At 52.6% G+C, this 27,367-nt stretch overlaps 2 protein-coding genes across 2 annotated transcripts in view; both read right to left on the bottom strand.

The window, feature by feature from the left end:
* Positions 1-1,766: 1,766 nt before the first annotated feature.
* On the bottom strand, positions 1,767-7,192 carry ISM2 (isthmin 2). Its single transcript, XM_061156381.1, is given in 8 exon segments — positions 1,767-2,089; positions 2,092-2,209; positions 2,211-2,269; positions 3,462-3,568; positions 3,817-3,904; positions 5,260-5,446; positions 5,448-5,636; positions 7,040-7,192. Coding segments are annotated over 8 exon segments (1,224 nt in total).
* Positions 7,193-22,090: 14,898 nt separating this feature from the next.
* SPTLC2 (serine palmitoyltransferase long chain base subunit 2) overlaps positions 22,091-27,367 on the bottom strand; it is a 96,025-nt gene continuing 90,748 nt past the window's right edge. The window contains exon 12 of the mRNA XM_061156526.1: positions 22,091-27,202. Coding sequence (XP_061012509.1) covers positions 27,083-27,202 — 120 coding nt within the window. The 3' untranslated portion in view covers positions 22,091-27,082. The remainder of the gene's footprint in view (positions 27,203-27,367) is intronic.

Raw genomic sequence — 27,367 nt, 5'->3', positions numbered from 1 at the left:
GACTCTGCAACCCCATGGACTGTAGCCTGCCAGGCTCCTCTGTCCATGGGATTCTCCAGGCAGGAATACTGGAGTGAGTTGCCATACCCTCCTCCAGAGGGTCTTCCTGACCCCAGGGATTGAACTCTCATCTCCTATGTTTACCTGCATTGGCAGGCAGATTCTTTACCACTAGCGCCACCTGGGAAGCCCAGCTGGGTTAGGTAATTACAAACACAGCCCAGGGAAGCTTGACTTAATAGGTCAGCAAGGGCTCCCTACATTTCTCTGCTCCACTGGGGACTCAAATTCTTTATCAGACAGAATTAGAAAACAAAGTGCTTTGTTGCTGAAGTTCCCAGAGAGCTTCAGGGCAGCTGTCTAAGGGCTAGAACGGAAGTGACCAGCCTTTTAGAGGCTTTTGTGAACAGAGACAACTGGGACAGCAGCATTTCAACCCCACAGAAGGCAAGGCAGTGTGGCTGCAGAGGGAAGAGGGAGGTGACGGTGAGGGGAGGCAGGGGAGAGGCAGGAGGTGCTGGCAGAGCTGATCACACACGTCTCTTCCCAGCTCTGAGCTCAGTGCATTCACCGACATCCCCTTGGGAGCTTGAAGTGGGCCACAGTGGGTGTGTTTACACCACAGAAATTGCCCAAACACTGCAAACCAGGGCTGTCCCCTAACACACACACACACACACACACACACACGCCAGGACTGTCCCCTAACACACACCTACACACCCACATGGAGAACAGATCTACCAGCTCACCCTGCACCTGACCCATCCTGCATTGGTTCCGAGCCCTCCCCAAGCCTGACCCTGTGCTTAGTCAGGGCGGTGTGATCTCCCAGCCCCACAACATTCCTACAAGTTGGATAGAACAGAGGTGAGCTGGACAAAGTAAGCCCCCAGAACTGGTCGATCCCTGCCCCACCCGGATATCCTGCTTCGTCTTGGCTGCTTCAGCCTATCCACTTATGTCTCCACCGCGGACCTTCGGCCCTAGGCTGAGGTGGTCTCCACTGGAACCTCCATGGGAAGCATCTCCGTGAGAGGGCTGATGACCACCCCCCAGCAGGGGTGGGCAAGACGGCCAGGTGCCACCGCTCAGAGTCGAGGAAGGTAGCTGGCCCGGGGGCGGCGGCGGGGGGCCGCGGGGGTGGCAGGGCTGGCCCTCGGGGCTGGGCCTTTGAGGGACTTAACGCAGGCTCCCGGAATCACTGCTGCATGTGGAGAGCCCGGCTCACCCCTGCTCCCAGGCCGAGGGAAGAAAATGGGTGGTCAGGCTGGGACAGCGCCTCCCAGCGGGCGTGAGGGGAGTTTCTCCACAGACAACGCATTTCCCGGCAGTCCCCGCGGCCGGGGGGGCGGAGCTCCGACCTCCACCTGGGCCCCTGGGGGCGGGGTTCCAGCCTCACCCTGGGCCCCTGGAGAGGGGCGGGGCTCTGGCCTCACCCTGGGCCCCTGGAGGGGGGCGGGGCCCTGGCCTCACCTTGGGCCCCCGGGGGGGCGGGGTTCCAGCCTCACCCTGGGCCCCTGGAGTGGGGGGGCGGGGGGGGCGGCTCTGGCCTCACACCCTGGGCCCCTGGAGGGGGCGGGGCTCTGGCCTCACCCTGGGCCCCTTACTCACCCTTCGTCTGACCCCACACCGCGCTGACCTGCCTGTCCTAGGTTCCCAGGCACAGGGTTCGAGACTCCAGGCCTGCCTCACCAGGTCTGGGCAGAGGTGGGGCGAAGGTGGGGGGCCTGCGAGGAAGCGTTGTCCAGCGCGGCGGCCCCTCGTTAGTACTCCTTGGCTTCCTGCAACTGGGCCAGGTACTCCTCCTCGGGAGGGTTGTCCGCGCAGGCCCGGCCATTGTTGGGGGTCCACACCGCGTGGTAGCGGCTGCAGTCCGCCTTACACGGGATCCAGAGCAGCGTGTCCACCTTGAAGTGCAGCTCGGGCAAGACGTTGGTGCTGACCAGGTCGGGGGCACCGGCACCCTTGCCCCGGGTCAGCAGCTGGCTGCCCGCATCGTAGCAGCAGTGCTGGGCGGCCGGCGTGCTGCAGAAAGCGCAGGCAGAGTGGGCCGTGGGCCGGTACACGTCCAGGTGCTCTTGCGGCCGCTGGCGTCGCTCCGGCGGAAGCTGCGGCCCTGATGCTCGTCCCGCAGGCTCACGGCGCTGGACACGGCCTCCAGCGGGTACGCGCACGGGCAGCTGGGCAGGGCCCGCAGCACCTGGCTTCAGGTACTTGGCCAGGAAGTCACTCTTGCAGTTCAGCCACTTCTCACCACTGCCCATATCTGCACAAGTCAGGCGAAGGGGGAGGAAGGAGGGACCGGTCAGCCCCTGGGTGGGGTGGAGGTGGCTCAAGGGCCATACAAAGGTGTGGCTGGGAGGCACCTTAGGGGTAGACGGGGAGGGACCCACACTCAAGCCGGGGGCAGAACGATCTGGCCAACACGGTTGGGAGAGACCACACATCACCATCCAGGCAAGCTGAAGCAACAGGCTATGACTGCATGGACAAGGGCCAAGGGGCTGGAGGAAGGGGCTGGCAAGCCCTGATGAGCTACCCTTTGTCCTTTTAGATGCTGGATGGTGGGAAAGATCCTGGGATCTCGGGGAACGAGCTGGGGTGGTAGGGGGGCAGGGACAGCTGTTTCAGCCGCCTGGTAAGAAAATGTTTCTCTGTTTTAACCACTCTCACTGGTCCATTCTTGTTCTTAACCTCACCCTTCTCAGGCTCACTCTATTCTTCTGGACCCCCAGCGGCCCCTCTGTCTATGCCGCCTTCCTCCCCTCTCCCTCTGTTGGGAAATGTGGCCTCTCTGACCGCAGAGAACAAACTGCTCCTTCCTCTTTGCTCCTGACCGTTGGAGCCCACTTGGCAGTGCTGGGCCTGTGTGTCTTTCCCTCTAAGACCCTTGAGGGCTGGGACTAGGCTTAGTCTTCTGGGAATCTCCCCTTCCAGGCTCAGCGAGCTTCTGCAGCATGGAGCACAGGAGTCAACTGCAGGGAGGCTGCTAGCAGCTGCCTGCCTCCTTGCGGGGTGCAGGTGAGTGCCAGAGACACAGATGGGGAGTGTGCTGGCGAAAGCGTGGCCTGCTCCTCGCTGCTGGAAAGGAGGGGTCCTGGAGCTCTGCACCCTGGCCGGTTTTGATAGCACCTGCTCCCCAGACAGAGCTCGCCAGGAGCATCCAAGAGTGACCAGGGCGGGCAAGCCAGAAGGTCCCTGTCCTGTTCTGTTCCACTGGATGATCTCCCAAGCTCTGTGGCCCGCCTCAAGACCTTCTTCCCAGCAGGAATATCAGGCTGGGAAAGGCCAGTGGGCCTGGTGAGGGGTGGGGCTCAGAAGTGCTATGGTCCCTTCCAGCTGGAAGATGTGCTCTGCATCCAGGAGGCACTATTCCTGCCGGTGCAGTGAAGTTCCACCCTTCCAAGAGAGGTTCTCCTCCAGACCCCCAGCAGGCAGGGCTAGCCCCCCACACTGACTTGGGCTGAGCATGTCCATAGCATCGTGGGCCAGGGGCTGCCACCCCTCACTGGGGAGGCCCAAGGGGTCCTTGTCCTCGGTGCCATGGGGAAGAGAGGAGGCCAGGCTGGTGGTGCCACAGGGCATGTCTGTGCCCCCGGTGGGCGCCAGCCCTCACTAGGCTCGCGGTGCCCACAGCACCTGGGACGGGCCAGGACTGCCATGTTTGTGAGCTTCCGGGCTCCCCTCTCCCGAGTCCACCCTGTGCAAGGCTCAGACACCCACACACCCTGGGGACCAAGCCCTGTGTGCAAGCCACTCCCTCTGCAGGCGCTGGGGCTCATCTCACCAGGGCAGGGGGCAGGTCACAGGCACGGGACTCGCAGAGTCCTCCGCTGGCTGCAGCTGCCGCAGCTCCCACTGCAGGGAGACCAGGGGCTCCACTCCTCCCGAAGCTGATAGTCTGGGTCAAGGCAGGGAGCCAGGGGTGAGTGGGCAGAGCCCACAAGGCGCCCTGGTGTGAATTAGCAAAAGGCACCGCCTTCCTCGGGAAAACACAGCCCTGGGGCCAGGACTCTCCTAACAGATGAAGCAGGGGTTGAATTTCAGCCCCGCTCGCCTGCTCAGCTGGGCACCCCTGTGCAGCGAACACCCGGGCAAATGCAGGAGGTGTCACAAACCCCAGTCACACACTCCGTGCCCACTCAGCAACACAGAGCAAAGCTACCTGGAGGCCACCTGATCACTGCTGGGGGGACCTTGGAAAAGTCCCCCGACATCTTTAAGCTACAGTTTTATGTCAATCAACACCATAGTTGACAATACTTCCCTGGCACTTGGGGTATTAAAGAATGTCCCCGCTCCCCACGTTAGTGACCCGGTCCTGCTCTGAGGGACCTGAAATGCACCAGGGCTCTTAGTGGAACCCCTGAAGTACTGAACACACACGCCCAGCCCTCTCCTCACTTCCCAGGCAGGTCTGAACAGGCTGGCACCAAGTGACTAAGAAAAACCAATAGAAGAGATGTTGAAAATCATGAAAATTCTGCCTGTTAACTTACAGGACTCTAGTGAAACAGGGAAAGCCTGCTATGACTTAGTCTGAACCAATGATGAGACACTAGGGCTCTGGGAAGTAGAGCTGTAACACTGTGTGAAACGTGTCTTACCCAGGGAAAACCGGAACTGCAATACGCAAAAATAAAAATGCCTGTCATGGTGGGGGGGGCGGGGAGCAGGCTTCAGGTGATATTTTCTGAACAGTCTGTGTTGTTATGTTGTTTTCTAAAATAACAATAGCCAATACTTTGTTTACTATGTACTTAGACTTTAAAAGCATTAACTCACCACTCTCTACACTTAGTTCCATGTAGTAAGGGTTGCGCCCATCCCCATTTTGTAGAGGAAGGAACCAAGGCCCAGGGAGGTTAAGTAACTTGCCCAAGGTCACTCAACTGGTAAGCAGCAGACCCCGGATTCAGACTCATACCGTCTGAAAATGAGGTCAGTTGTGAGTGGTGGGATTTATAATTATTTCTTAATTTGTTGGAAAACTGATAGATGTGAATAAATATATTATTAACAAATGCCTGTTTTGCTTAGGGGATCTCAGGGCTATTGTGAGAGTCAAATGTTTTTTTAAAAAAAAAAAAAAAGCCTTTGCAAGCCTTGGGTGTTACTATTGAGCAGATGATGGTGTTGGTACAGGGTCTAAGCTCCAGACCTCCACAACCTCCCCTGCCCAGGAAGCTGTCACCCTTATTTCCACTCAGGACCTCCAGGGGCAGCAGCCAGGGAGGTGAAGAGGGGGGTACTCACCATAGTGATCAGGCTCCTCAAAGGCCCAGTCTCCGGGGAACAGCGGGCCCTGCTCCCAGCCTCCTGCAGCCCCACTGAAGCCCGGCTCCTGGTCATCTTCACCGTGTTCCTCACTGTCCTCCTCCTGGTCCTCACCCTCACTGTCCTCTGGAGGGTGGTCCTCTTCCTCTTCCTGCTCCTCCCCCCCCCTCCCCCGGGGCTCTGCCCTTGAGAAGGGTCCTCCCTTCCTTGCCATCCGAGCAGCCCCAGAATAGGGGCTGGAGGAGTTCCTCGGTGGGCAGCCAGCGGGGGGCGCCCTCGGACCAGCGATTGTTGGGCTCAGCCATCGGGTCCATCTCCAGCTCAGCCTGGGGCTCCGCCACCACCTCGATGGTCGCCTGCAGAGGGACAGACACACCCGGCCACGGAGGGAGGGCTCAGAGTCAGACTCCAGGAAGGGAGATGACAAGTCTAGGGTCAGAGGGAGAGGTCCAACCCTTTCTCTAAACCAGCCTGTTCTTCTGGTCAACCTTCTTGGCCTCCCTGGGGCAACCGGGGTTGCCCTGGCATGCATCAGAATTCACAGGAGATTCCTGACCCCCTGACCTCACCCCAGACAGATTTAACTAGTGCGAGATGGGACCAGGTGTGATGGTTCTGACATGTGCCAGGTTGGAGATCCACTCGTTTATGAGAGGCTAGGTTTGAATTCTGGCTTCAGCAGCCCACAGGCTGCCCAGCTTCTGGGGCCACCGACAGCCCTGAACCTCCATTTCCTCACTGTAAGGCCAGAAAATGAGACCAAGTGTAACAGCAGCCCGGGGGAGGGCTCTTGTTCACCACTTTTGCACAGAAAATAAGTAACACGAAATCAGTTATGTGAAAGTGAGCTTAAAAAACATCATTTTGGGGCTATTGCGAAGTAATATGAGGTCAAAGGACAAAATTTTTTGGGGGGGGGCCAACAAAATATAAAGAAAAGGGAAATCACCCATATTCTGTGTTTTTTTTTTTTACAAAGAGCATGTAATTAATTAATTTATTTCTTTACACATAAGTGATGTTACAGTACATAAGTTATTTACAACTGTGCAGTAATGTGTTGCAAAATAAATTATGTAGAAGGCAGCAAAAGTACACTGTGAACGTGTATAAAACTGTACAGCGTTTACGGGTACACTTTTTACATGATTATTGGCCCTGTAGTGTTTCAAGTTATGTTCTCAGGGAAACAAAATGCCCAAGATTAAAGGAAAAAATATACAAACCACGTGGATTTGACTCCATTAAAAACACAACTGAGTGTCCCGCCTCCATGTCCCTGTGAGGCCGGCGGGAGGCGCAGCCAGGCCCTCGCCCAGCCCAGCGTCCTGGCCCCAGTCGGAGGCCCGAGCCATCGGCAGCTTCGTGGCGACAGGACGGTAGCCGGTCCGGTGCTCTCCCCGCCCTCTGACCAGAGACCACTCTTGCTGAGGGGTAGACGCCTTCGTTTCATTCTCTTGAGTCGATCAAAAATGGAACCAGGAATTTAAAGACTGCTCTCCATCCTGCAGCTCCCGAGATGCCTGTGCAGCCGCCAGAGAAGAGCCCGAGGCCACCGTGCCCGTGCCCGTGCCCCCGGCTCCGCGTCCTCCCGCGGGGGCCGGTAGGAAGGAGGCGCACCAGGGACCCAGTGCGGTTTCTCCCCGGGTGTCCCCACTGGGGACGGTCTCCTCCCGCCGCCTGGACTCGGCAGCAGACGTCAGGGGGGCTCGCCTGTGTCCTGTGCAGCTGTCCCTGCGCGTCAGGCCGGCAGGAGCACAAAGTCGTCATTGACGTCGACCATGGGCACGTAGGACGGCACCTCGTTCACGCACAGGGACTTGTGCCCGGCGGGGTCCAGCTCCTGGACCGTCAGCTGCCACTCCATCCTCTGCACGGCGTGGAGAGCCGCCGCCTCGTGCTGCTGCCGCATCAGGAGACACCAGGATATGAACCTGGCGGGCGTTGAACCGGTCCCGCCCATATTCTGTTTTTGACAGGTAACATTTTGGTGATTAACACTCCAAGTTTAGATATACAGATGCACATACACACACACTTTTAAACAACTTCAGAATGTGTTTTATATTTTTGTGGTCTTTTTTCTCTTTCAGTGAAAGTGTTTTGTAAGCTGTAGATGCAGGAATACACAAAATGCAGGAATTATTAGGGATTCAGGGCTGACAGTGAAGACAGTAAGGCTGGAATTCCACCAACCTCTCTAGTATTCTCTCCCATAAAGTCCCTCTGGTGGGCAATCTACCCTATTCTTCTTCAGGGGCCTGCAGCAAGGAGTGGGCCTGGGCAGGGAAGATCAGACCTTCAGGGCTTTCTGCTTGGCCTCTGCCCGTATTTCAGGAACCCCCTGCAGCTCAAGAAACATTCTCTGCTCATTTGGTCCTCATGTCAGCCCTGCCAGATTGGTGCTGTTTGCCCCTTGCTATGGTCTAACCAGACATGATGAGATGGCATCACCAACTCAATGGACATGAGTTTGAGCAAACTCTAGGAGATGGTGAAGGACAGGGAAGCCTGGCATATGGTAGTCATGGGGTCGCAAAGAGTCGGACACAGCTGAGAGACTGGACAACAACATGGTCTAGGCAATAGAGGCTGGGAGAGCCATGTGATGGTCTGTGCTAAGAAGTAAGGAAGCCCGACTCCTCCTACTCCACAGGTGGGGCATGGGAGTCACCTCGTCTGACCCACACTGGACTCCTGTCCTCCACGGAATACAAGATGAGATGTCTGACTTCAGAGCTGAGCTGTTGAGCCCAACTTCTCTCCAGGAATCCTCTGGGCTCATGGCTGCCCCTGTAGCCCTCAACTGGATGTTGGGGTTCAGGGCACTCAAGTCTGTATTGGCCAATCCTGACAATTTCTGCAGCTCCAGCAGCAAGGGAGTGCCCTCCAGGGTCCCAGGTGAGGGCATCTTGTCTAGGACCAGGGGTGCTGATTCAGGGAGCGCCCGACGTTTGTGTTGACATGGCCCTGCCTGGAGGTGGGCCCTGGAGAGCAAGAGGGGTCTCCTCCTATTTTCTGGGAGAGCTGGGATCTGGGGAGGCCAAGACCTGAGGGACAGAGGGGTGGGGAGGTGCCTGAGGTCAAGGCCCATGTGGACCTGGAAAAGGCTGGGAGGGGGTGGGGAGCAGCGGGGAGGCAGGAGGTCTGGGGGCAGACCAGGTCACACACTCACCTTGTGACCATGCACCCAAACATGTATGTTTGGGGACCTCCCTGGTGGTCCAGTAGTAAAGAATCTGCGTTCCAGCGCAGGGGACACGGGTTTGATCCCTAGTCGGGGAGCTGAGATCCCACATGCTGTGGGTCAACTAAGGCTCAGTCCGAGCAGCACAGCCAAATAATAAACTAATTAAAGACAAACACGTCTGCTTTGACACCTCAGAGGGTGGACGATACCCCCAAAGCGCTCGGGTGACAAAATGCCGACGTGAGGCATGAGGAGGAGGGCTCAAATCAGGTTTCTACACACGGAAGAGACACGATCCCACCCCCTCATCCACAGATGGAAGAAACGGTGGCCTGGCAGGGAAGGGAGGTGGTCAAGGCAGCAACACCAAAGTCCAGTTCGCAGACACTTGCCTCAGAATCCCCCAGGGCCCTCGTCAGAGAACAGATGCTCCGGCCCTCCCAGGTCAGGGCAGGGGGCTCAGAAAGCCTTGACGCGGGTGTGGGCAGCGGGCCCAGACCCTGCCCCTCCGACACCCCCCTGCCACCTGGCCTTCCCAAGCCATCCGTGTGGGGGCTGTATTCCCTGGCATCCCTGACCACAGCTATACCTTCCTTTGCCTGCCCACACGGGGCCTAGATTTCCAGGTCACGTGTGTGTCCACCTGTCTGCCAGCCAATTCCCTCTGCCGGCCAGTGCCATGAGGTCCACACTGGGACTGTCCTTGCTGCAGCTCAAATAGTGAGTGAAAGCAGATCCTGGATGTTTCTGGCTCTTTCTCTGGCATTCTCTGCTCAGACTGGAACACCAGGAGCTCAGCTCCTACCTCTGGACTGCAGCCCCGTTGCCCAGGTCCCTAGACCAGGGCAGAATGAGCATGTCCAGCTCTGCCCCGTGAGCCTCAGGGGCTGGGAGCCCCTGGGCCCTGCTTCACCCAGGCCACAGCCTTGACCCCACCTCCCACCTCCTAGTTGGGCAGTGTGGTAGCACTGGAAAACATGGATCTGGAGAGTCAGATCAGCTTGGGTTCAAATCCCAGTTCTCCTTCTTACTAGCTCATTCAATCTGGTGATTTCAACAAAATGAGGACAATAATTCCTGCCTGGAAGGACTGTCAGAATTTTATTTATCAAACACTTCCACAGCATCCACTGTGTGCCCAGCACTATTCTAAACACTTAACTGCTTGCTTCATCCTCCCAACAACCCTCAGACATCAGTGCTAGCTGTCATCTCCATTTTGATGACGCAAACTAAGGCACCGAAAGGGCAAGTAACCAGGATTTGAACCAGGCAGCCTGGGCCCAGAGCCCACGCCCTTAACCATCCAGCCCTACAGGTGAGAGCACCGAGTGTCTACTGCACAAATCAGGGGCTGAATCAGTCTGATTTCTCTCATCTCTCCCCTTTGACCCCCTCCCTCTGTGGTCCCCAGATGCCTGGCTCCAAGGCTCCTGCCCTAAACACCTGGTCCCAGGGCGGCCCTGGGCCTGTCTCAACTGGCGCTCAAAATCTCCCTGAGTGAAAGTGTTCTTCTGGTCCAGATAGCCAGGGTGGATGAGTAGAGGATGGACAGAGGAGTAGGGCAACAACCCAACACCTTCACTGGCCAGTCCTGGAAGCCTGGGGCTTCCCCAGATGATGGCTTCCTAGCAGTTCCCACCCATAATTCCTACCTGTCCCTGTGACTGTGTGTAGTCGTTCCTGTCTGCAGCCTCTGAGCACAGAGAAGGGAGACTTGGGGGAACAGGAGTTCAGGGTCTGCAGCCTTTCCAGCTGATTCAGATGGCTCAGCCTTGTGGGCATAAGCACCGGGTTTCGCCGTTTGGCAGTGATGTTGGTATTAATAGTTATCACAGGAGGGAGTGCTACTGGCATCCACTGGGTAGAAGCTAGAGATCTTACAATGCATGTGGGTTGCCATTTCCTCCTCCAGGGAGTTTTCCTGACCCAGAGATCGAAGCCACCTCTCCTGTGTCTCCTGCATTGCAGGCGGATTCTTTACCAATGAGCCACCGGAGAAGCCCTTTCACTTTCACAGCAAGGATTTTTCCAGCCTAGAATGTCCACAGTACTATAGTTAAGAAACCCTGCTCTGGAGGCTGCCGGGTCTGAAGCCCAGTGGTGGCCTGCTTTCTGACTTGTGGGACCCCGGCAGGTGTGTAACCTCAGTGAGTGGCCTCATCGGTAAATGGAAACAGCGACAGGACAGAGCTGGTATCCAGCGGGTGTTCAAAGTGTCCATTTCCAGCCCTCCCCACCCTGGTGCCCCATCAGACCAGACGATGAGCAGAGCCCATAGGAAGCTCTGGCTCAGCTTCACAGCCACGCACCCTCCCTTCCTCTCTGGGAGTCTCCCGCCCTGTATCAGCCCCTGGGGAACTCCCCAGGGTGGAGGGGGATATCTGGACTTAGTCTGGGTTCCCTGAGAAGCCGACCCTGAGACAAAGCTTCAGGGGAAGTGGTTCCTTTGGAAGGTAATCCCTGGAGACCAAGGGGGAGTCCGAGAGTGAGTATGGGAAGGGAGGCGGCTAATAAAGAATGCTCCATGAAGCCAGTGACCACAGTGGACCACTAGGGTGCATCCCTCTGGGCTCCCCAGTTACCCCATCAGTCACTGGTTGAGGGAGACTGGGTGGGGGAGAGGATCTGCACTCCAGCCATGTCCTGCTTGCCATGAACAGCTCAGAGCAGGTCCTAGTGCTGGCGAAAGCCCTCAGACAATGGGAAGTGAGGCCCATGGGGAGGTGGGCAGAGCACCCGAGCATCGTCTGAGCACGTCTTCCACACCAGGCCGGGGCCGGGTCCTTTACATACCTCCCGACACTTCCTCCAGCTAGTAAGTGTCAGCCCCGTGCAGGAAGAAATGTCTCTGCTTTGCTCACATGTATCTTGTGCTCAGTACGGTGCCTGGCACCCCGCAGGTGCTCAGTAAATCACTGCTGCGTGATTGAATGACCGCCAGCAACACTGAGGGGTGAGTGTGACTATCTCTGTGTTAATGAAGGGGCCATGGAGGCTCAGAGAGGGCGAGGGATTTACATAAGATCCCGCAGGTTACACTAAGGGAGCTCACGTTCACGTGCAGTTCTGCTGGATCTCAACGCCCGGGCATCAGTGCAGACGCTGAGGCCAATAACCCCTCAAGGGCAACCACCTCGGCATGCAGAGCACCTCCGCTTTCACCTTCTTGTCTGGTCCCTGAACGTGGGGTAACGAGTGCAGGCTGGAGGCCACATCGCCTGGCTTCAAACCCCAAGTTGGACACTTACTGTGAGACCTTGGGCAGATTACTTAATCTCCCTGAGTTGCTCCCCCTGGAAATGAGGGAAATGGCTGGCCATCCCTATCTGGAGGATGGCAGGGTTAGAATGGCGTCTGGCACACGGCAAGCGTGTGGTGAATGTCACCGAGGGGAGGTGATAAGATAGTTCTCGGAGAGAAAGAGAGCGAGGGCAGCATCCCTCTAGCCATCACAGTTAACTCTTAACATCTTATTTGGTCTGAAGACCACATCCGCCACCCCACCACTGAGGCAGGATGACTGGGCAGTATACATACCTCCAGGATGTTCTCAAGCAAATGCTGAGGCTCCAGCCTGTGTAAGAACACCTGCTCTATCCCACGGGGCCATCTCCCACATCTGGTATGCTCAAATGTGGAGTTTTCCATGTGTATAAATACACAACTCCATTCTTTTGGGGGGGATGGTGCCAATACCCTGATAAACATGAGATACACAGATATATACCAAGTTATAGCCCCACCATCCATTGCCCCTCTCTCTATCACACACACACAGGCCCATGCATACCCTCCCTGGCTTGGCAGGGCAGCCCTGACTGTGTTTCCAGCTAACACAAGAGTCGCCCCCCTCCGCAAACCTTTACTGCCTTGCTTGAGCCTCCCTCACAGCCCCTCCGGCCCCTCTCCTCTCCGGGGTCTGGAACTTGTTCCAGATAATGAAACCCAGTTGCCAGGTGCAGCCCAGCACCCCACCTCCTCTGACTCCCTGCTCCTGAGGCCCAGGTGCACCCCTCCAGAGCCAGGCTGCACAGAGTCACCCCAGGTTCCCGGAGGTGCTGGGGTCCCAGGAGTCAACGGCCAGAGGACCACAGGCAGAGAGACAGGGCTGGACGTCACCCTCCCTGCTGGCGTGTGCTGTTCTAACCCAGCCCACCCTGGGCCCACCGTGGAGACCTCCGAGCACGCCCTCCAACACCAGGGCTGGCTTCAGGCTGTGTGACCTGTATACCTGCGCCAGGCTTATCGCTCTGCTGCTGCCATCTCAAAACGGTTAGAGAACCCACACTGTCATTCTGCATGGGGCCACTGCTACCGGGCACCCTGTAGTTACTGACACATACCAGGTCCTAGCATCATCCTCACTTCCCAGAGGAGGCAGCCAAGGATCAGAGAGGTGAAGTAACTTGCTCGGGGTTACACAGGGTGCTTTTGAACTGTGGTGTTGGAGAAGACTCTTGAGAGTCCCTTGGACTGCAAGGAGATCCAACCAGTCCATCCTAAAGGAAATCAGTCCTGAATATTCATTGGAAGGACTGATACTGAAGCTGAAACTCCAATACTTTGGCCACCTGATGTGAAGAGCTGACTCATTTGAACAGGCCCTGATGCTGGGAAAAATTGAAGATGGGAGGAGAAAGGGACGACAGAGGATGAGATGGTTGGATGGCATCACCGACTCAATGGACATGAGTTTGAGTAAACTCCGGGAGTTGGTGATGCACAGGGAGGCCTGGCGTGCTGCAGTCCACAGGGTCGAAAGAGTCGGACACGACTGAGTGACTGGACTGACTGACCGACTGACATAGGGGGTTGGCAGATCAGGTCTGGAGGCAGATGATCCGGCTGGAGAACCTGTGCTCTCAACTCTTGTGCTTTGCCAGCTCCAGGCAGGGGCTGCACCCTCTGGCTCACTGCCTGCCGCTCCAGAATGGGTGCAGAATGTGTCAAATGATCAAACCACTAGAGCAGGATGCCCTGCTTTTCTCATCCATCCTTCCGTTTGGTCCTTGGAACCATCGAGTGAGGTGAGAGTGGCAGGGGAGAGGTGAGGACACCGAGATCCAGCGAGGAGGCTGCAACCTGCCTGGGGCAGCTGAGCAGCTGCGCCTCTGGGCCCCCGTTCCTGACCCTCCCTCTCTCCGTCACCTCGCTTGCCAGTGGTTCCAGCCTCTCAGAGCGAGAAGGATGGTCTGGAGGGGGAACAAAGGGCACAGTCAAGGTGTGCGGAGGAGCCCAGGTGCTGGAGGTGGCAGAGGGCAAGGTGAGACCTGGCAGGTGAGACCTTTCAACCCCCCAGGCTCCTCCTGCAGTCCAGGCCCTGCTGCCGGGTAACTGGCTGGACGGTGGACAAGGACTGAATTGACAAGTACCACCCCCCCAACACACACACACACACATGCATGATGCTGCCCTGGACAGCATCCCTGGGGAAGCTCCTTCCTCTGTGTCCAGTCCTTCATCTCAGCCTGTGCTCTCACAAAGTGCCTCCTCCAACCATGGGTGAGTCCCTGCTGCCGCAGCATGAGCATCCCCAGCTCTGCCCCGGGGATGGATCCTTCCTGCAAGACAGTCCTTGCAGCAGAGCAGCTGCCCTCTCTCGGTTCTTCTCTCTTGGCCAGTTCTAACCTCCATCACCCTCTTGCAGCTGCAAGCCCCCAACTCCCCTCTGCCCTACCCCAAGGTCTTCCCTTGCCAGCCAAGGAGGTGGTAGGTGCCAGGGTTAGGTGCCCAGAGCCTGGAGAATTAAGCAAAGCTGAGTTGGTATGCTGACTGATGAGTTACTGGATCCACTGTCAGTTTCCTTGCCTATCAAATGAGGACAAAAAGACTAGGAGCACAAAATGCTAGGCCCTGTGGCTGTTTCGGTGGCGTTTTGCTCCTAACCAGAATAGAAGATGGGCTTCCCTGGTAAAAATCTGTAAAGAATTCTGTCCGCAATGCAGGAGACCCAGGTTCTATCCCTCGGTTGGAAGGATACCTTGGAGGAGGAAATGGCAACCTACTCCAGTATTCTGGCCTGGGAAATCCCATGGACAAAAGAGCCTGGCGGGCTACAGTCCATGGGCTCGCAAAGAGTTGGACACCACTGAGCAGGCATGCCAGGATCTATACTAGGGCTGGGAATGTGACTTCGGCTCTGAAATAACTCATCGTCTAGGCTGGCCTTGGGGGAAAATCTGGCAAGCATACTAAAAATAATTACAATATAAAGCCGTAGGTACAATACTAAAGCATTTGTGCCAAATGCTAGAAAAATGCCAATTCAATTAATTAATTTTATTTCCACTGTCATCTCCACCCATGAGGTGGGACTGGCCAGAGGCTGTTCAGTTCCTCTGGATTTGTCTTCAGCAGTGGCTCCCAACGGCGGGTGGGACGGCGGGTATCTCTCAGGGAAAGATGTCTGGTTCTGTTGAGGGGGTGGGGGATAGGTGCTACAGGCACCCAGTAGGTAGAGGCCAGGGATACTGCTAGACATTCTACAGTGTTACAGCACAGAACTGTACAACCCCAAAATGACTGCAGTGTGAAGGCTGAAAACCCTTTATAGGATGTACTCTCAACAAGGGCAAAAGTTAGATATCGGGGAAGAGGCAAAAAAATAAATAAATAAAATTGAAGTATTACAGTGGTTTGTAACACTCCAAAGGGCCATAGTGCATAAACAGACAGTATGCGGGGAGGTAGTTAGAACAAAATAGAGTCTAAAAAAATCCCCTTAGGAGGGAGGGCAGCTGTGAAAAAAAGATGGATAAACAGCGGTCCACAGAGACCCCCTTAAAATGCAGTCTGTGCATGCTAAGTCGCTTCAGTCTCTTTGGGACTCCATGGATTGTAGCCCGCCAGGCTCCTCTGTCCATGGGCTTCTCCAGGCAGGAATACTGGAGTGGGTTGCCATGCTCTCCTCCAGGGGATCTTCCCGATCCAGGGATCGAACTTGTGTCTCCTGTGGCTCCTGCATTGCAGGTGGATTCTTTACCACTGAACCACCAGGGAAGCCCCAAAACAGTGGTGGGAGGTTTCTTCTTCCCATTGCCTCTGGAGCCACCTCAGCAACCTGGGCACCAAGAAGGTCCCAAGCTGGGGCTCTCTCACTTCACAGCGCTCTCCTGTACCCACCTCGGGCCCTCAGTCTGGAAAAGGAAGACCACTCTGGCCACCTTCTGGAATTGCCAGGCACAGGGGAAGGGCAAGACCCCTACCATACAGGCCTGCTCCTGCAAACCCCGGAACGAGTCTGGCAGGTTCTGTTCCCATGGAATGAGTGTCCACTGCAGTCCAGAGGGAACGGCTGGGTTGCAGATCCCTAGGGATGGAAGGACAGGGTTTTAACAGACAGTGATTTCTCTCCCTGCGGCTCAGACCGTAAAGAATCCACCTGCAATGCGGGAGACCTGGGTCCCATCCCTGGGTCGGGAAGATCCCCTGGAGGAGGGCATGGCAACCCACTCCAGTATTCTTGCCTGGAGAATCCCCATGGACAGAGGAGCCTGGCGGACTTCAGTCCATGGGGTTGCAAAGAGTCAGACACGACTAAGCACAGCACAGAAACTACTCTTGTTCTCACTCCTCTGTCTTCGATCTTATCCAAAAGTCCACTCATAGGCTCCCTTGCTCTCAGAAGGCGTTCCTCTACCTCTTACTGGTCTCTTCTGATTGTCCCAGCACCTAGTAATACAAAGGTCCCACCCACCAGTTGGAGGCCCCCACTTACGACCTCAGTCAGTTCTGTTCAGTCGCCCAGTCGTATCTGACTCTTTGCGACTCCATGGACTGCAGCACGCCAACTGTCCATCACCAACTCCCGGAGTTTACTCAAAGTCATGTCCATCGCGTCGGTGATGCCATCCAACCATCTCATCTTCTGTCGTCCCCTTCTCCTCCTGCTTCAGTCTTTCCCAGCATCAGGGTCATACTACCACACCTTCTCTCAATTCACACCCCGAAGGACTCAAATCCTTTGCAGATCTGGCTGAAGAGGCTGCACCGGGGTGGGGTAGCTGGACCGTCGGAACCTCAGCAACCGCCGCCCGCCGGCCGGCAAAGGGCGGTGGTCCTCGCCGACCCTCCTCTCGGAGCGCGCCCGGGGCCGGCACAGCTGCCGGCGAGCTTCACTCAGGGCCAGGCAGCCGCGGGGACGCGGCGGGCGGACGGGAGAAGAAACCTGACGGCTCCGGGGTAACTCCGCGCCCCACTCCGCCCAGAAGTAAAGTTTCTCCCCGGGGGTGGGGGCCCCCTTAGGTCGGGCGCAGCGGGCCAGCGCCGGGTGCTGGGGGACGTAGGTGCCGGGCCCCGGCTGCCCTCCCTCGGGGGCCGGGGGAGCAGGGACCGCTCGCGCCCCGCCGCCCACCTCCGCCAGCTTCGCGCGGCTCCGGCCGGGGCCCCGCCCGCAGAACCGCGTCAAGGAGGAGCCCCGCGCGGCCGGGAGGCGCCGTAACCTCTCCCTCCCGAGGAGGCTCCGCCTGGGACCCCGCGCCTCCCGGCCGGCTCCGCCGAGTATGCGGTCTCGCGGCCTCGCCTCCTGCGGGCGCGCGAGCGCGGGGCCGGCGCGCGGGCCGGCGGCTCCGCGGGGTGGCGCGGCTCACAGGGCGCTCAGGTCCCCGCCCGGCGGGGGCACCCGCGCGGCTCTCCCTGCCGGCGCCCTGGGGTGTCTCCCGCCCTCCCCGGAGGACTGGCCGCCCGCGCTCGCGGACGCGTCTTGGGCCAGCGGGAGGCTCCCTGTGATCCGCCGTCTTCGCGCCCTCGGTCCCCGCCGCGGTCGCCATCGCAGCCCCAAGCGAATTCCTGTTCGGGGGAAGTGGCGGCCTCACGGCCGCGCTCTCCAGTCCTCCCCTGCGACACCTCCCCGGGCGCTCGGTGGGCCACGCCGGGGCTCACGGACCGCCAGGGCCTCGCGGGCAAGGGACGCGCCGCAGCCCAAGACGCGGGAGCCTTCAGATTTTGGGCAAATGTGCCCCAAACCAAGGGAGGTTGGCTTGGGGAAGGAAGGCCTGGAAATCACTCCCCCAGGGCTCCCCCAGCTCCCTTGCGGGAGGTGGAGACCTGAAAAATACCTGCTACTCTGCACCCAATTTCCGCCCCATGGTGTTGAGCACTTCAAGAATCAGGAGAGAGCTGAGACTCGGATGTGAGCATCAAGTCCCAGGACAGCAGCTAGCCACGTTTGAGGGAGTGGTCGGAAGATCCTGCTCTGCCCTGTCATCCTGGGTAAAAGAGTGGGGCCACCCAGGCCCTCCAGCCAGGCACTCGTGCAGGATCCTCCCGTGTAGAGCGTCCCAGTCGGCTTGTGATAACCGATCAGAAACTCTGAGTGGCAGTGACGATTTTAGAGGCCTGGATGGGGTTGTTAGGGACTGTGAGCCCCGAGACACAGGGCAGGTGGGGTGGGTTTGGAACAGGTAGTGAGGAGCCATCAGTTCAGTTCAGTTCAGTTGCTCAGCATCTCCAACTCTGCGACCCCATGAACCGCAGCCAGCCAGGCCTCCCTGTCCATCACCAACGCCTGGAGTCCACCCAAACCCGTGTCCATTGAGTTGGTGATGCCATCCAACCATCTCATCCTCTGTCGTCCCCTTCTCCTCTTGGCCTCAATCGTTCCCAGCATCAGGGTCTTTTCCAATGAGTCAGCTCTTCTCATGAGGTGGCCAAAGTATTGGAGTTCCAGCTTCAACATCAGTCCTTCCAATGAACTCCCAGGACTGATCTCCTTTAGGATGGACTGGTTGGATCTCCTTGCAGTCCAAGGGACTCTCAAGAGTCTTCTCCAACACCACAGTTCAAAAGCATCAATTCTTTGGTGCTCAGCTTTCTTCACAGTCCAACTCTCACATCCATACATGATCACTGGAAAAACCATAGCCTTGACTAGACAGACCTTTGTCGACAAAGCAACGTCTCTGCTTTTTAATATGCTATCTAGGCTGGTCATAGCTTTCCTTCCAAGGAGGAAGCATCTTTTAATTTCATGGCTGCAATCACCATTTGCAGTGATTTTGGAGCCCAGAAAAATAAAGTCAGTCACTGTTTCCACTGTTTCCCCATCTATTTCCCATGAAGTGATGGGACCGGATGCCATGATCTTAGTTTTCTGAATGTTGAGCTTTAAGCCAACTTTTTCATTCTCCTCTTTCACTTTCATCAAGAGGCTTTTTAGTTCTTCTTCACTTTCTGCCATAAGGGTAGTGTCATCTGCATATCTGAGGTTATTGATATTTCTCCCAGCAATCTTGACTCCAGCTTGTGCTTCCTCAAGCCCAGCTTTTCTCATGATGTACTCTGCATATAAGTTAAATAAGCAGGGTGACAATATACAGCCTTGACGTACTCCTTTTCCTATTTGGAACCAGTCTGTTGTTCCATGTCCAGTTCTAACTGTTGCTTCCTGACCTGCATACACATTTCTCAAGAGGCAGGTCAGGTGGTCTGGTATTCCCATCTCTTTCAGAATTTTCCACAGTTTATTGTGATCCACACAGTCAAAGGCTTTGGAATAGTCAATAAAGCAGAAATAGATGTTTATCTGGAACTCTCTTGCTTTTTCGATGAGCCAGCAGATGTTGGCAATTTGATCTCTGGTTCCCCTACCTTTTCTAAAACCAGCTTGAACATCTGGAAGTTCACGGTTCACGTATTGCTGAAGCCTGGTTTGGAGAATTTTAAGCATCACTTTATTAGCGTGTGAGATGAATGTAATTGTGCGGTAGTTTGAGCATTCTTTGGGATTGCCTTTGGGATTGGGATGAGAACTGACCTTTTCTGGCCACTGCTGAGTTTTCCAAATTTGCTAACTTTTCCCACCTGGAGGGGGTTTCAGTACCTGCAGAATAGCTCAAAGATACACTGTTGTGTGTATCCTTTGACGGGAAACCAGGACCTTGCCCCAAAGCTGCTCTTGACTTTTTCTCTGCTCTGGCATCCTCTCCCTTCCCAAATTAACAAGTGCTTGCATCTGCCCACTGGAACTTGGAGGTCAGAGAAGCTGAAGGAAGGCTAAAACACACTGATTTTAACTGTATAGTTGAATGAATTTTGACAAATGTATACATCCAGGTAATCACTACCATCTTCACAATACAGAAATTTCTCACAACTCCAGTTTCCTTTGGTGAATTGCAGGAAGAATAAATATGCTTCAGTGGAAAACAATGCATTGTCTACAGTACATCCTTTGAGTTGTCTGATTCTAGTCTTTCATTGTCTTGGAGCTATTTTACAACTTTATACGTTATAGGTAACTAATAGAAAAGCAAAATAATTCTATTTAAATGCAAATTCTGTCCTGTCCTGTGGAGGTTCAACTGACCTACCACCCCTAGTGTGAAAGAAATCCGTTTGTCATTTGTACATTTAATATTCCTGCCCCATGAGGTTTGTTTTCTAATTTCCTTTGAATTGGTTGTAATACACTTAACAGTTTCCTCATCAATGAGTTAAATAAAATCTTTCATTTTTACATCTGTAAAAGAGTCAAGATTTTTTCTTTTTTGAAAAACTACCCTTTAACAGTCCCTCTGTTCAGTTAATCCCTACCTCCCCACCGCTGGCTCCTGGTAAGCACTTCTCCACTTTCTGTCATCATAGGTTAGTTGGCCTTTTTAGAATTTTGTATATAATCTTTATTTATTCTTTTGTTTGGCTTCTTTCTTTGAGCATGGTTGGGATTTATCCATCTAGTTGTCAGTAGTTCATTCCTTTTCACAGCTAAGTAGTATTCCATCACATGACCATTTTGCTTCTTTTCCTGTTAATTATGATGGCATTTGGATTGTTTTCATTTTGGGGCTATTATGAATAAAGCAGCTATGAATATTCAAGTGCCAGTTCGTCTGTGGATATGTTTTCACTTCTCTTGGATGAAACTGCTGTCAAAAAACTGCCAAATTGTTTTCTCAAATGGCTGCACCTTTTTGCATTCCCACCTTCATCAGTACTTGGTACTGTAATTCTTTTTAAATTTAGCCATTCTAGCAGGTGGATGAGTGGTAGCATCTTATTGCTGTTTTAATTTGCATTTCCTTAATGACCAGTGATACCGAGCATTTTCCCATGGGCTTACTGGCCACTAGTATTCCTTTTGTGAAGTGTCTGTTCAAATCTCTTGCCTATTTTTTACTCAACAGTCTTACTGAGCTTTTAAGAATTCTTTATACATTCTAGACAGCCTTTGTCAGATATATGTTCTGTGGATATTTTAACCCAGTCTGTGACCTACATTTTTGTTATGCTTTCCTACTTTATCAGCATTTTTTGAGCCTTCTTTTTTGTGTCTGAAGATATCATTGCCACCTAATCCAAAGTCACAGATTTTCTTTTAGTTTCTCCTAGAAGCTTCATATTTTTTCTTATGTTCAGATCTATGATTTAATTGTTATGTTATGTAAGGGTTGAAGGTCCTTTTCCCATTGAATTAACTTGGCATGTGTCAAAAATCAACCAACCATACATGTGTGGGTCTATTTCTGGACTCCGTATTCGGTTTTATTCCTCTATATGACTAATATCAATTTTTGGTTGATACCACTCTTGGTTACTGCAGTTTTCTTTGCACAAAGTTTTGAAATCAGGTTCAATCCCTGAGTCAGGAAGATCCCCTGGAGTAGGAAATGGCACCCTACTGCAGTATTCTTGCCTGGAAAATTCTATGGGCAGAGGAACCTGGTGGGCTATAGTCCACGGGGGCCACAGAGTCGGACATGAGCACATATACACAGTGTAAGTACCGTTACAAAACTGTTTTGGCTATTCTAGGTCCTTGGCATTTCCATACAAATTTTTTCAACTTGTCACTGTCTACAAAAAAAGCATGCTAGGGGATATTCTTTCCAATGCTTAGAGGTTTTCACTCGTTTTCCCAGTGAGATAAACTCACCAGGACAGCCTGTGCAGCAGGCCTCCACCACCTGCTCATGAGCCCTCTCACCATTGGCCCTTTACTCAGGGACCGTCAACCACACTCTTCCAGATTCTCCACTCCTTAGAAAAGTTTCCTCTATCACCTTTGTCTAAACCAGGCACTGGTTCCAGTCGTCTCGCGTCGTTTACCTTTCCTTCACGGCACTTAGTAGTCTCTAATGTAAATTTGATTCATGTGCTTATTTGTTTACTTCAAGGTAGGAACCCTAACTTTTTCTGTTTGTTGCGGTTATTGGTGATGCTCAGTGCAGTGCCTGGCATGGGAGCAGCACTCGGTATTCATTGGTTGAATGCTGTGATGACCCAGACAAAGTACACGGTGGGAAGAGGGGGTGTTATGTTGCTAAAATCTTAGCTTGTTCTATTACTGTTCCAGCTACTGTGAACCCAAAAGTCTCTCTCCTCCTCTTTTTGACTCCCTGTATGAATTCCTCTCAGGCTTCCCAAGTGGCTCAGTGGTAAAGAATCTACCTGCCAGTAGAGGAGATAGGTGTTCGATCCCTGGGTGAGGAAGATCCCCTGGAGAAGGAAATGGCAACCCACTCCAGTATTCTTGCCTGGAGAATCCCATGGACAGAGTAACTTGGCGGGCTGCAGTCTATGGAGCTGCAAAGAGTCGGACACGACTGAGCGACACACAGCACAGTGCCTGGCATGGAAACAGTACGCAGTGTTTATTGGTTGAATGAATAAAGGCAGATACAGCTTTTCGAGTATTTTATTGGAGCAAAACAATGTATTTGCATGGGATGATTCTTAAGTCATCTCAAGTAGTTCCCCTTCAGCTCTTAACATACACTCTCAGAATGGATATACCTCCCCTAGGCCATTATTTATAGCTCAACCATCATCTAACAAATGAAAAACAAACAAACAAACAAAATCATTCAGCAAGGAAGGGAGACAGGGTGACATTTTAACACAATACTAAATCTTAAAAAAATTAATTTATATATTTCCCTTCTCTTTCTCAGATTATATGAGCATTACAGGGCTGGAGAAGGGTTATCACAGCACCTCTTGCATATTCCAGTTTTTCAGGAATGAAAAATATACAGGCCAACAAAATAAAGAGCTCAGCTCCCCATAAGCTACGTCTCTATTCATTTATCTTTCCCCCTTCTCTTAATGTTAGCTGCCTTTATCCAGAGAGGGATCATTAAGACTGTGTGGGCATGCTGGCTGACTTGGTGACCTCACTAGTCTCCTCTGAAGAACCACTGAAGATGCTTTTCACTGTTCCAACCCTTAACATCTGAGGGAACAAGACCTAATGCTAAGGGTGAAGACATTCCACCCTAGCCAGGGATATGTCCCACACTTCTGAGGAAGACCTGGGCCAAGCGACAAAGCTGTGCACAGCGAACTCCGGAACCGTGGTGGAAAAAGCAGACACTGAGTGGGCTCCAGGCCCCTCGTCTATGGGAGGATCCACTATCCACGCAGATGGCAACAAGGCAGGACAGTTGGCACAATGTCAGGGAGCCGCGATAACTTTTACCTTTCATTCAACCTCCCCACAACTGCTCCAAAAGAACAGAGCTTTGGGTATGCTTCATTAAAAACATAGTAACGGCAGTTTAAGATAAACACTGAATTCTTTACGGTCAGTTGAATAAACTCATCATACCACAAAGAATCTCAGTTTATAAGGCCATTTATCATGTGTACTCCATAGTAAACGAGACCTTGACCACAGCTCCCCCAAGTCCTCCCCAAGAATGACTGGGAATGTGGTAACTCCAGACTCAGCAGAGACTAGAAAAAAACACTTCCAACGAGGGCTCGAGCTAGCCCCTTCAGTTTCCTCCCTAGAAAAGGCTCAATCTATAGGAAAAGGTGCTTAGAAGTACTGGAAATGACTAAAGGGGCAATGAGATTTTTACACATTAAGAGCAAAAGGATTATTGGCGAGTCCTGACATTTCTTCTGTACGATAAGGCAGGAAGCCAGCCGTCTAACTTAGCTATCTGGGCACATGGCAACTGGCTAGGAGTCTGAACATTGTGCTTCATGGAGGTAACACTGAGGAGAGACTGGAAGGTATTTTGATTAACTGGCTGCACGGATTAAGATGCTTACTGGGCACTGGGCTTCCATGTTAGGCAGGTAGCAGCGTATCAATCTATAGGCTGAGGGTGCACTGAAGCAGACAGCTGCTCAACAGCCAAGACGAATCCTGTGATTTTCACAATTCCCCCTTCATTACCCCTTGGGGCCACACTGATTTTGCCTGTGTGAAGTGCTCAACAATTCTTGACGTTCCTGACAGTGGACAGAGGAAAAGAACTCTTTCATCTTTTCTAACCACACAGGTTATAGCAAGTAGAGATTAAAACCTATTCTGGCTTACCTAGAACATCAAGAGACACCCTGGGAATGCGGTCACAGCAACTCTCTGTATTGTTACAAGAGAACCAGGAGGGACTTTCCTGGCAGTCCAGTGGTTAAGACTCCATGCTTCCAGTGCAGGAGGCGTGGGTCTGATCCATGACTGGGGAACCAGACTTCTGCATGCCATGCGGAGTGGCAAAAAAAAAAAAAGAGAGAAAACTGGGCAACAGTCAATTATATTCAAACTTCTGAAGGTGGTTTTGCCACAAATTCATACAAAGCAAGAACAAGCCAAATCCTCTTTCTTCACGTGACTAGCAGTTCCGTGCTGCTGCCTAACCCAGTATGACAGGTTGCCAGAGATCCTCATCAATTTGGAAAGGGAGGCGTGAGGGAATAAACACGGCCTTGGCTTCTGAAAAGGCACCAGGCAGACACACAGCCCTCAGTAGCTGTGTCCCTTACTTCTGTTCACCTTCCATGAGCACATAAGGAAGATGCCTGTTTGACCAACTGAAATACCCCATCACAAAAGTTTAACATAGTGATGAAAAGACTAAAGGTGTCAAGTTCCTCAAATGAGTGAGCAGTACTCTGGGCTCCAGAGACCAGAATGTTTTTTAAAGACAAAAATTGTTCCAAAGCAAAGCAAAAAGCTTGGTGCTCCAAAGACCTTAACCCTGGAGCTTCCCTTTCAATATTTACTTGTTCCAAAACACACACCATATTCTAGGGCAAAGCTTTTACTAAAGATGGGAGGAGAATCTGACATTGCCACTTGATCCATTCTTTGGATGTGATTTTGATGTCCCCTAGTTATACACTTCCTGGTTTCTGATGCGATCTGCACAAAACGGTCATATAAACCTGAAATGGATGAAGACAATGCTACATGAAAAGAGGGATGAGAAAAAGTAGTAAAGATTAGCCACACCTCTATCAACTAACTCTGATGGATCAGCTTTGGTAGGAATGGTTAGCAGATACCTGTTTGAATCCCATCAGATTCCTGAAGCAGGCTGTGTTAAACCATGTACTGAACAACACTTACTTGTTCCGGGTTTGTTTCTACTCATTCCCAATGACTTCATTTATATACACTTGTATTTTCCCAAGTACGTGGTTAAGTAATGGTGTTTGTGATATGACTGGACCCTAGATTTACATTACAGTTTCAGGAAGAGACAACCAGTATGCATAATGTTTTATCCTCTAGAAAGTAGAGTTCCTGGTGAGATCACAGTTTTATCATTTCAAAATAAACCTATAAGTTAACTGCATTTATCCTGAAATAACTGCATAGCAAAGTGATACATATATATATATATTAAATGCCCATAACTGACATTTTAAGTTGCAGTGACTTCATGCAAGTCAAAATAAAAGACTGGCCATTAAGTTCATTGTTTAAGGTTTATGACTTTTGCAAACTCTATACCAGCAAAAGCTCTCTGGTATTCTAATGGGGTTCTATGGTGAGGACCTAGATGTGCAGGAAATGTTAGTAACGTATTTTATTTTACACGACTAATTACTTAGTTTACCACAGTCTTTTTTACTCCAACTTGTACATGCTAAATGCAGTCCCTGCATCTCTACCTGGTTAATTTTTTTTTTTTAATTCTTTAAAAAAGTATAATAAAATCTCAGACTATTTCAAGGGCTTAAGGTTCTCAGATGCTGAGAATGACCTATGATAACTTAAGATGTGAGAACAAAACTTCACCAGCAATAGCATCGTTTATGTCCTTCACTAAATGTATCAGCACAAAAATACATCTGATGACAAGATGCCTAGAAAGAACTTGGACTGAGAATTTTTTTTCCAATAAAAGGAGTGATTTCAAAAATGTACAAAACTGCTTTCACACAAAGTTCTTCCATTCTGTTTCCACTCCTTCCCTTGTAATACTTGATGGCTACTAAAAGACAGCTGATCTTGCGTACAAAACAGTCCAAAGTTCTCTTCACTTAAGCTTTGGTCAATGGGAAAAAACAAGTAATAACTTTAACATGGTGATTTTCAGATTTGTTCTTTGGTCAAGCAGTATAAAGCTCACTGAAAGACGTTCCCTTGCCTGGTATGAAAACAGAGTCAAAAGAGGATCTCAGGCTAGCGAAAAACTGTTCAGAATTTCTCAGGGAGAAACAAGGAGGTAACGGAAGGAGATGGAGCCCCTGAGGCCCAGATGCCAGCTGAGAACTGCACTAGGACACTGAGGACGAAAGAGCAACATCACTCAGAGAGTGCTACTTACACAGGTCATCCTCTAGAAAGGGTGAGCTAATACACTCGGGAACGTGACAAATGATTTCTGAACAGAGGGTTTACCCACATTTTCCTTTATCAGTTTCAATCCTAATCTGGACCCAGACCCAGGCAGAGGCTGTCATAATTTTGAAAAGTAGAAAGCAGTAATAACCAAACCAGACATTCTGTGGATACGAGGAGCCAGCACCTCTTTCCATACCGCCCCTGCCCTCTCATGCTGGCAGGAGGAAGGATCACCAAGGGGCCGCTCTGCACAGAGAGCAGAGAGCTTGAGCATCAGCTTCAGCACCGAGGTTTGACCAGGGTGGTACGTGGCCGCAATCTCCGTGTCTTAGAGAGGGGGCGGGACTGTCAGATCGCAGCTTGGGAAACACCCAGAAACTGGACATAACCTTCAGAGGGTGACCATTACGGAGAAACATTTGAAGGTGAAGAAGGATTATCCTCTGGTGACCAGAACAAAATGGACAAAGACCAAGCCTCAGAGGCTCCTGGCCAGAGAGAGTTCCAAGTGGAGGGGGGCAGTTTCGGCAACAGTAGTCTTGACTGCCTTTCTTACATGGCTAGACTTCAGCCATCTTTAAAACACTGGTGGATTGTGTCGTGACTGGCTCAGTAGGGATTCCAAGGCTGGCAGCCTCTGAGACCTGGACAGGAGGTGAGTGGGAGGCACCTGCTCCCCAGGAAGAAGGCCAGGGACAGCAGGAGCTCTGGCCAGGAGTGGGAGGGGGCTGCAAGAGCGAAACGGGCTGTGTGGTCAGCCAGAGACGGGCTAGGGTCAGCGTAATTTCACAAGTAGAATAGTTATAAAATAAAACATTTTTTTTTTAATAGACAAAAAAAAGCAAAGTGAGTCACCCTCTTTTTTTTTTTTTTTTTTAAAGGTGAAATGTAGCGAAGGAAGGATGTGCAGCAGTTTCTCACTATTTACAAAACGCCGCTGAGAGTGGAGGTGGCCGTCGTCAGTAGTTGAGGAAATGTCTTGCACGCGAGATGGCCACGGAAGTGTGGTTCCTGCCACTGGCTCGGGGAGGCCACACGCAGTTCCTGGGTGAGTGAGAGTTCCTGCAGCGGAGCACCAAAAAGGCTCAGTCTTCTGTTTCCTCGTATGTCGTCTCATCGAAGGGCCTGTCCAGGAGGGGTACTGACCGATGGCGCGAATACTTCAGGTGCAGCAGGTCCCCGACTTCGTCAATCTCCTTTAAAGCCTAGTACACAAGACACAGAGGGAGTCAGTCAGAGCCGGGAGGAGGAAGGCACACTTGCTGCCTTACCTTTCTAAAAACAACCATGGCACGGTTAGCCTGCGGTGGGACTGCACCCCGTGCATTTACTCTGAGCAGACTAGCGTCTAGCAGTGGAAAGAGCTGGTT

The sequence above is a fragment of the Dama dama genome, chromosome 12 (genome assembly GCF_033118175.1).
Source record: "Dama dama isolate Ldn47 chromosome 12, ASM3311817v1, whole genome shotgun sequence".
NCBI lineage: Eukaryota > Metazoa > Chordata > Mammalia > Artiodactyla > Cervidae > Dama > Dama dama.
The sequence above is the reverse complement of the archived record's forward strand: the minus strand, read 5'-3'. Positions and strand labels throughout refer to the sequence as shown.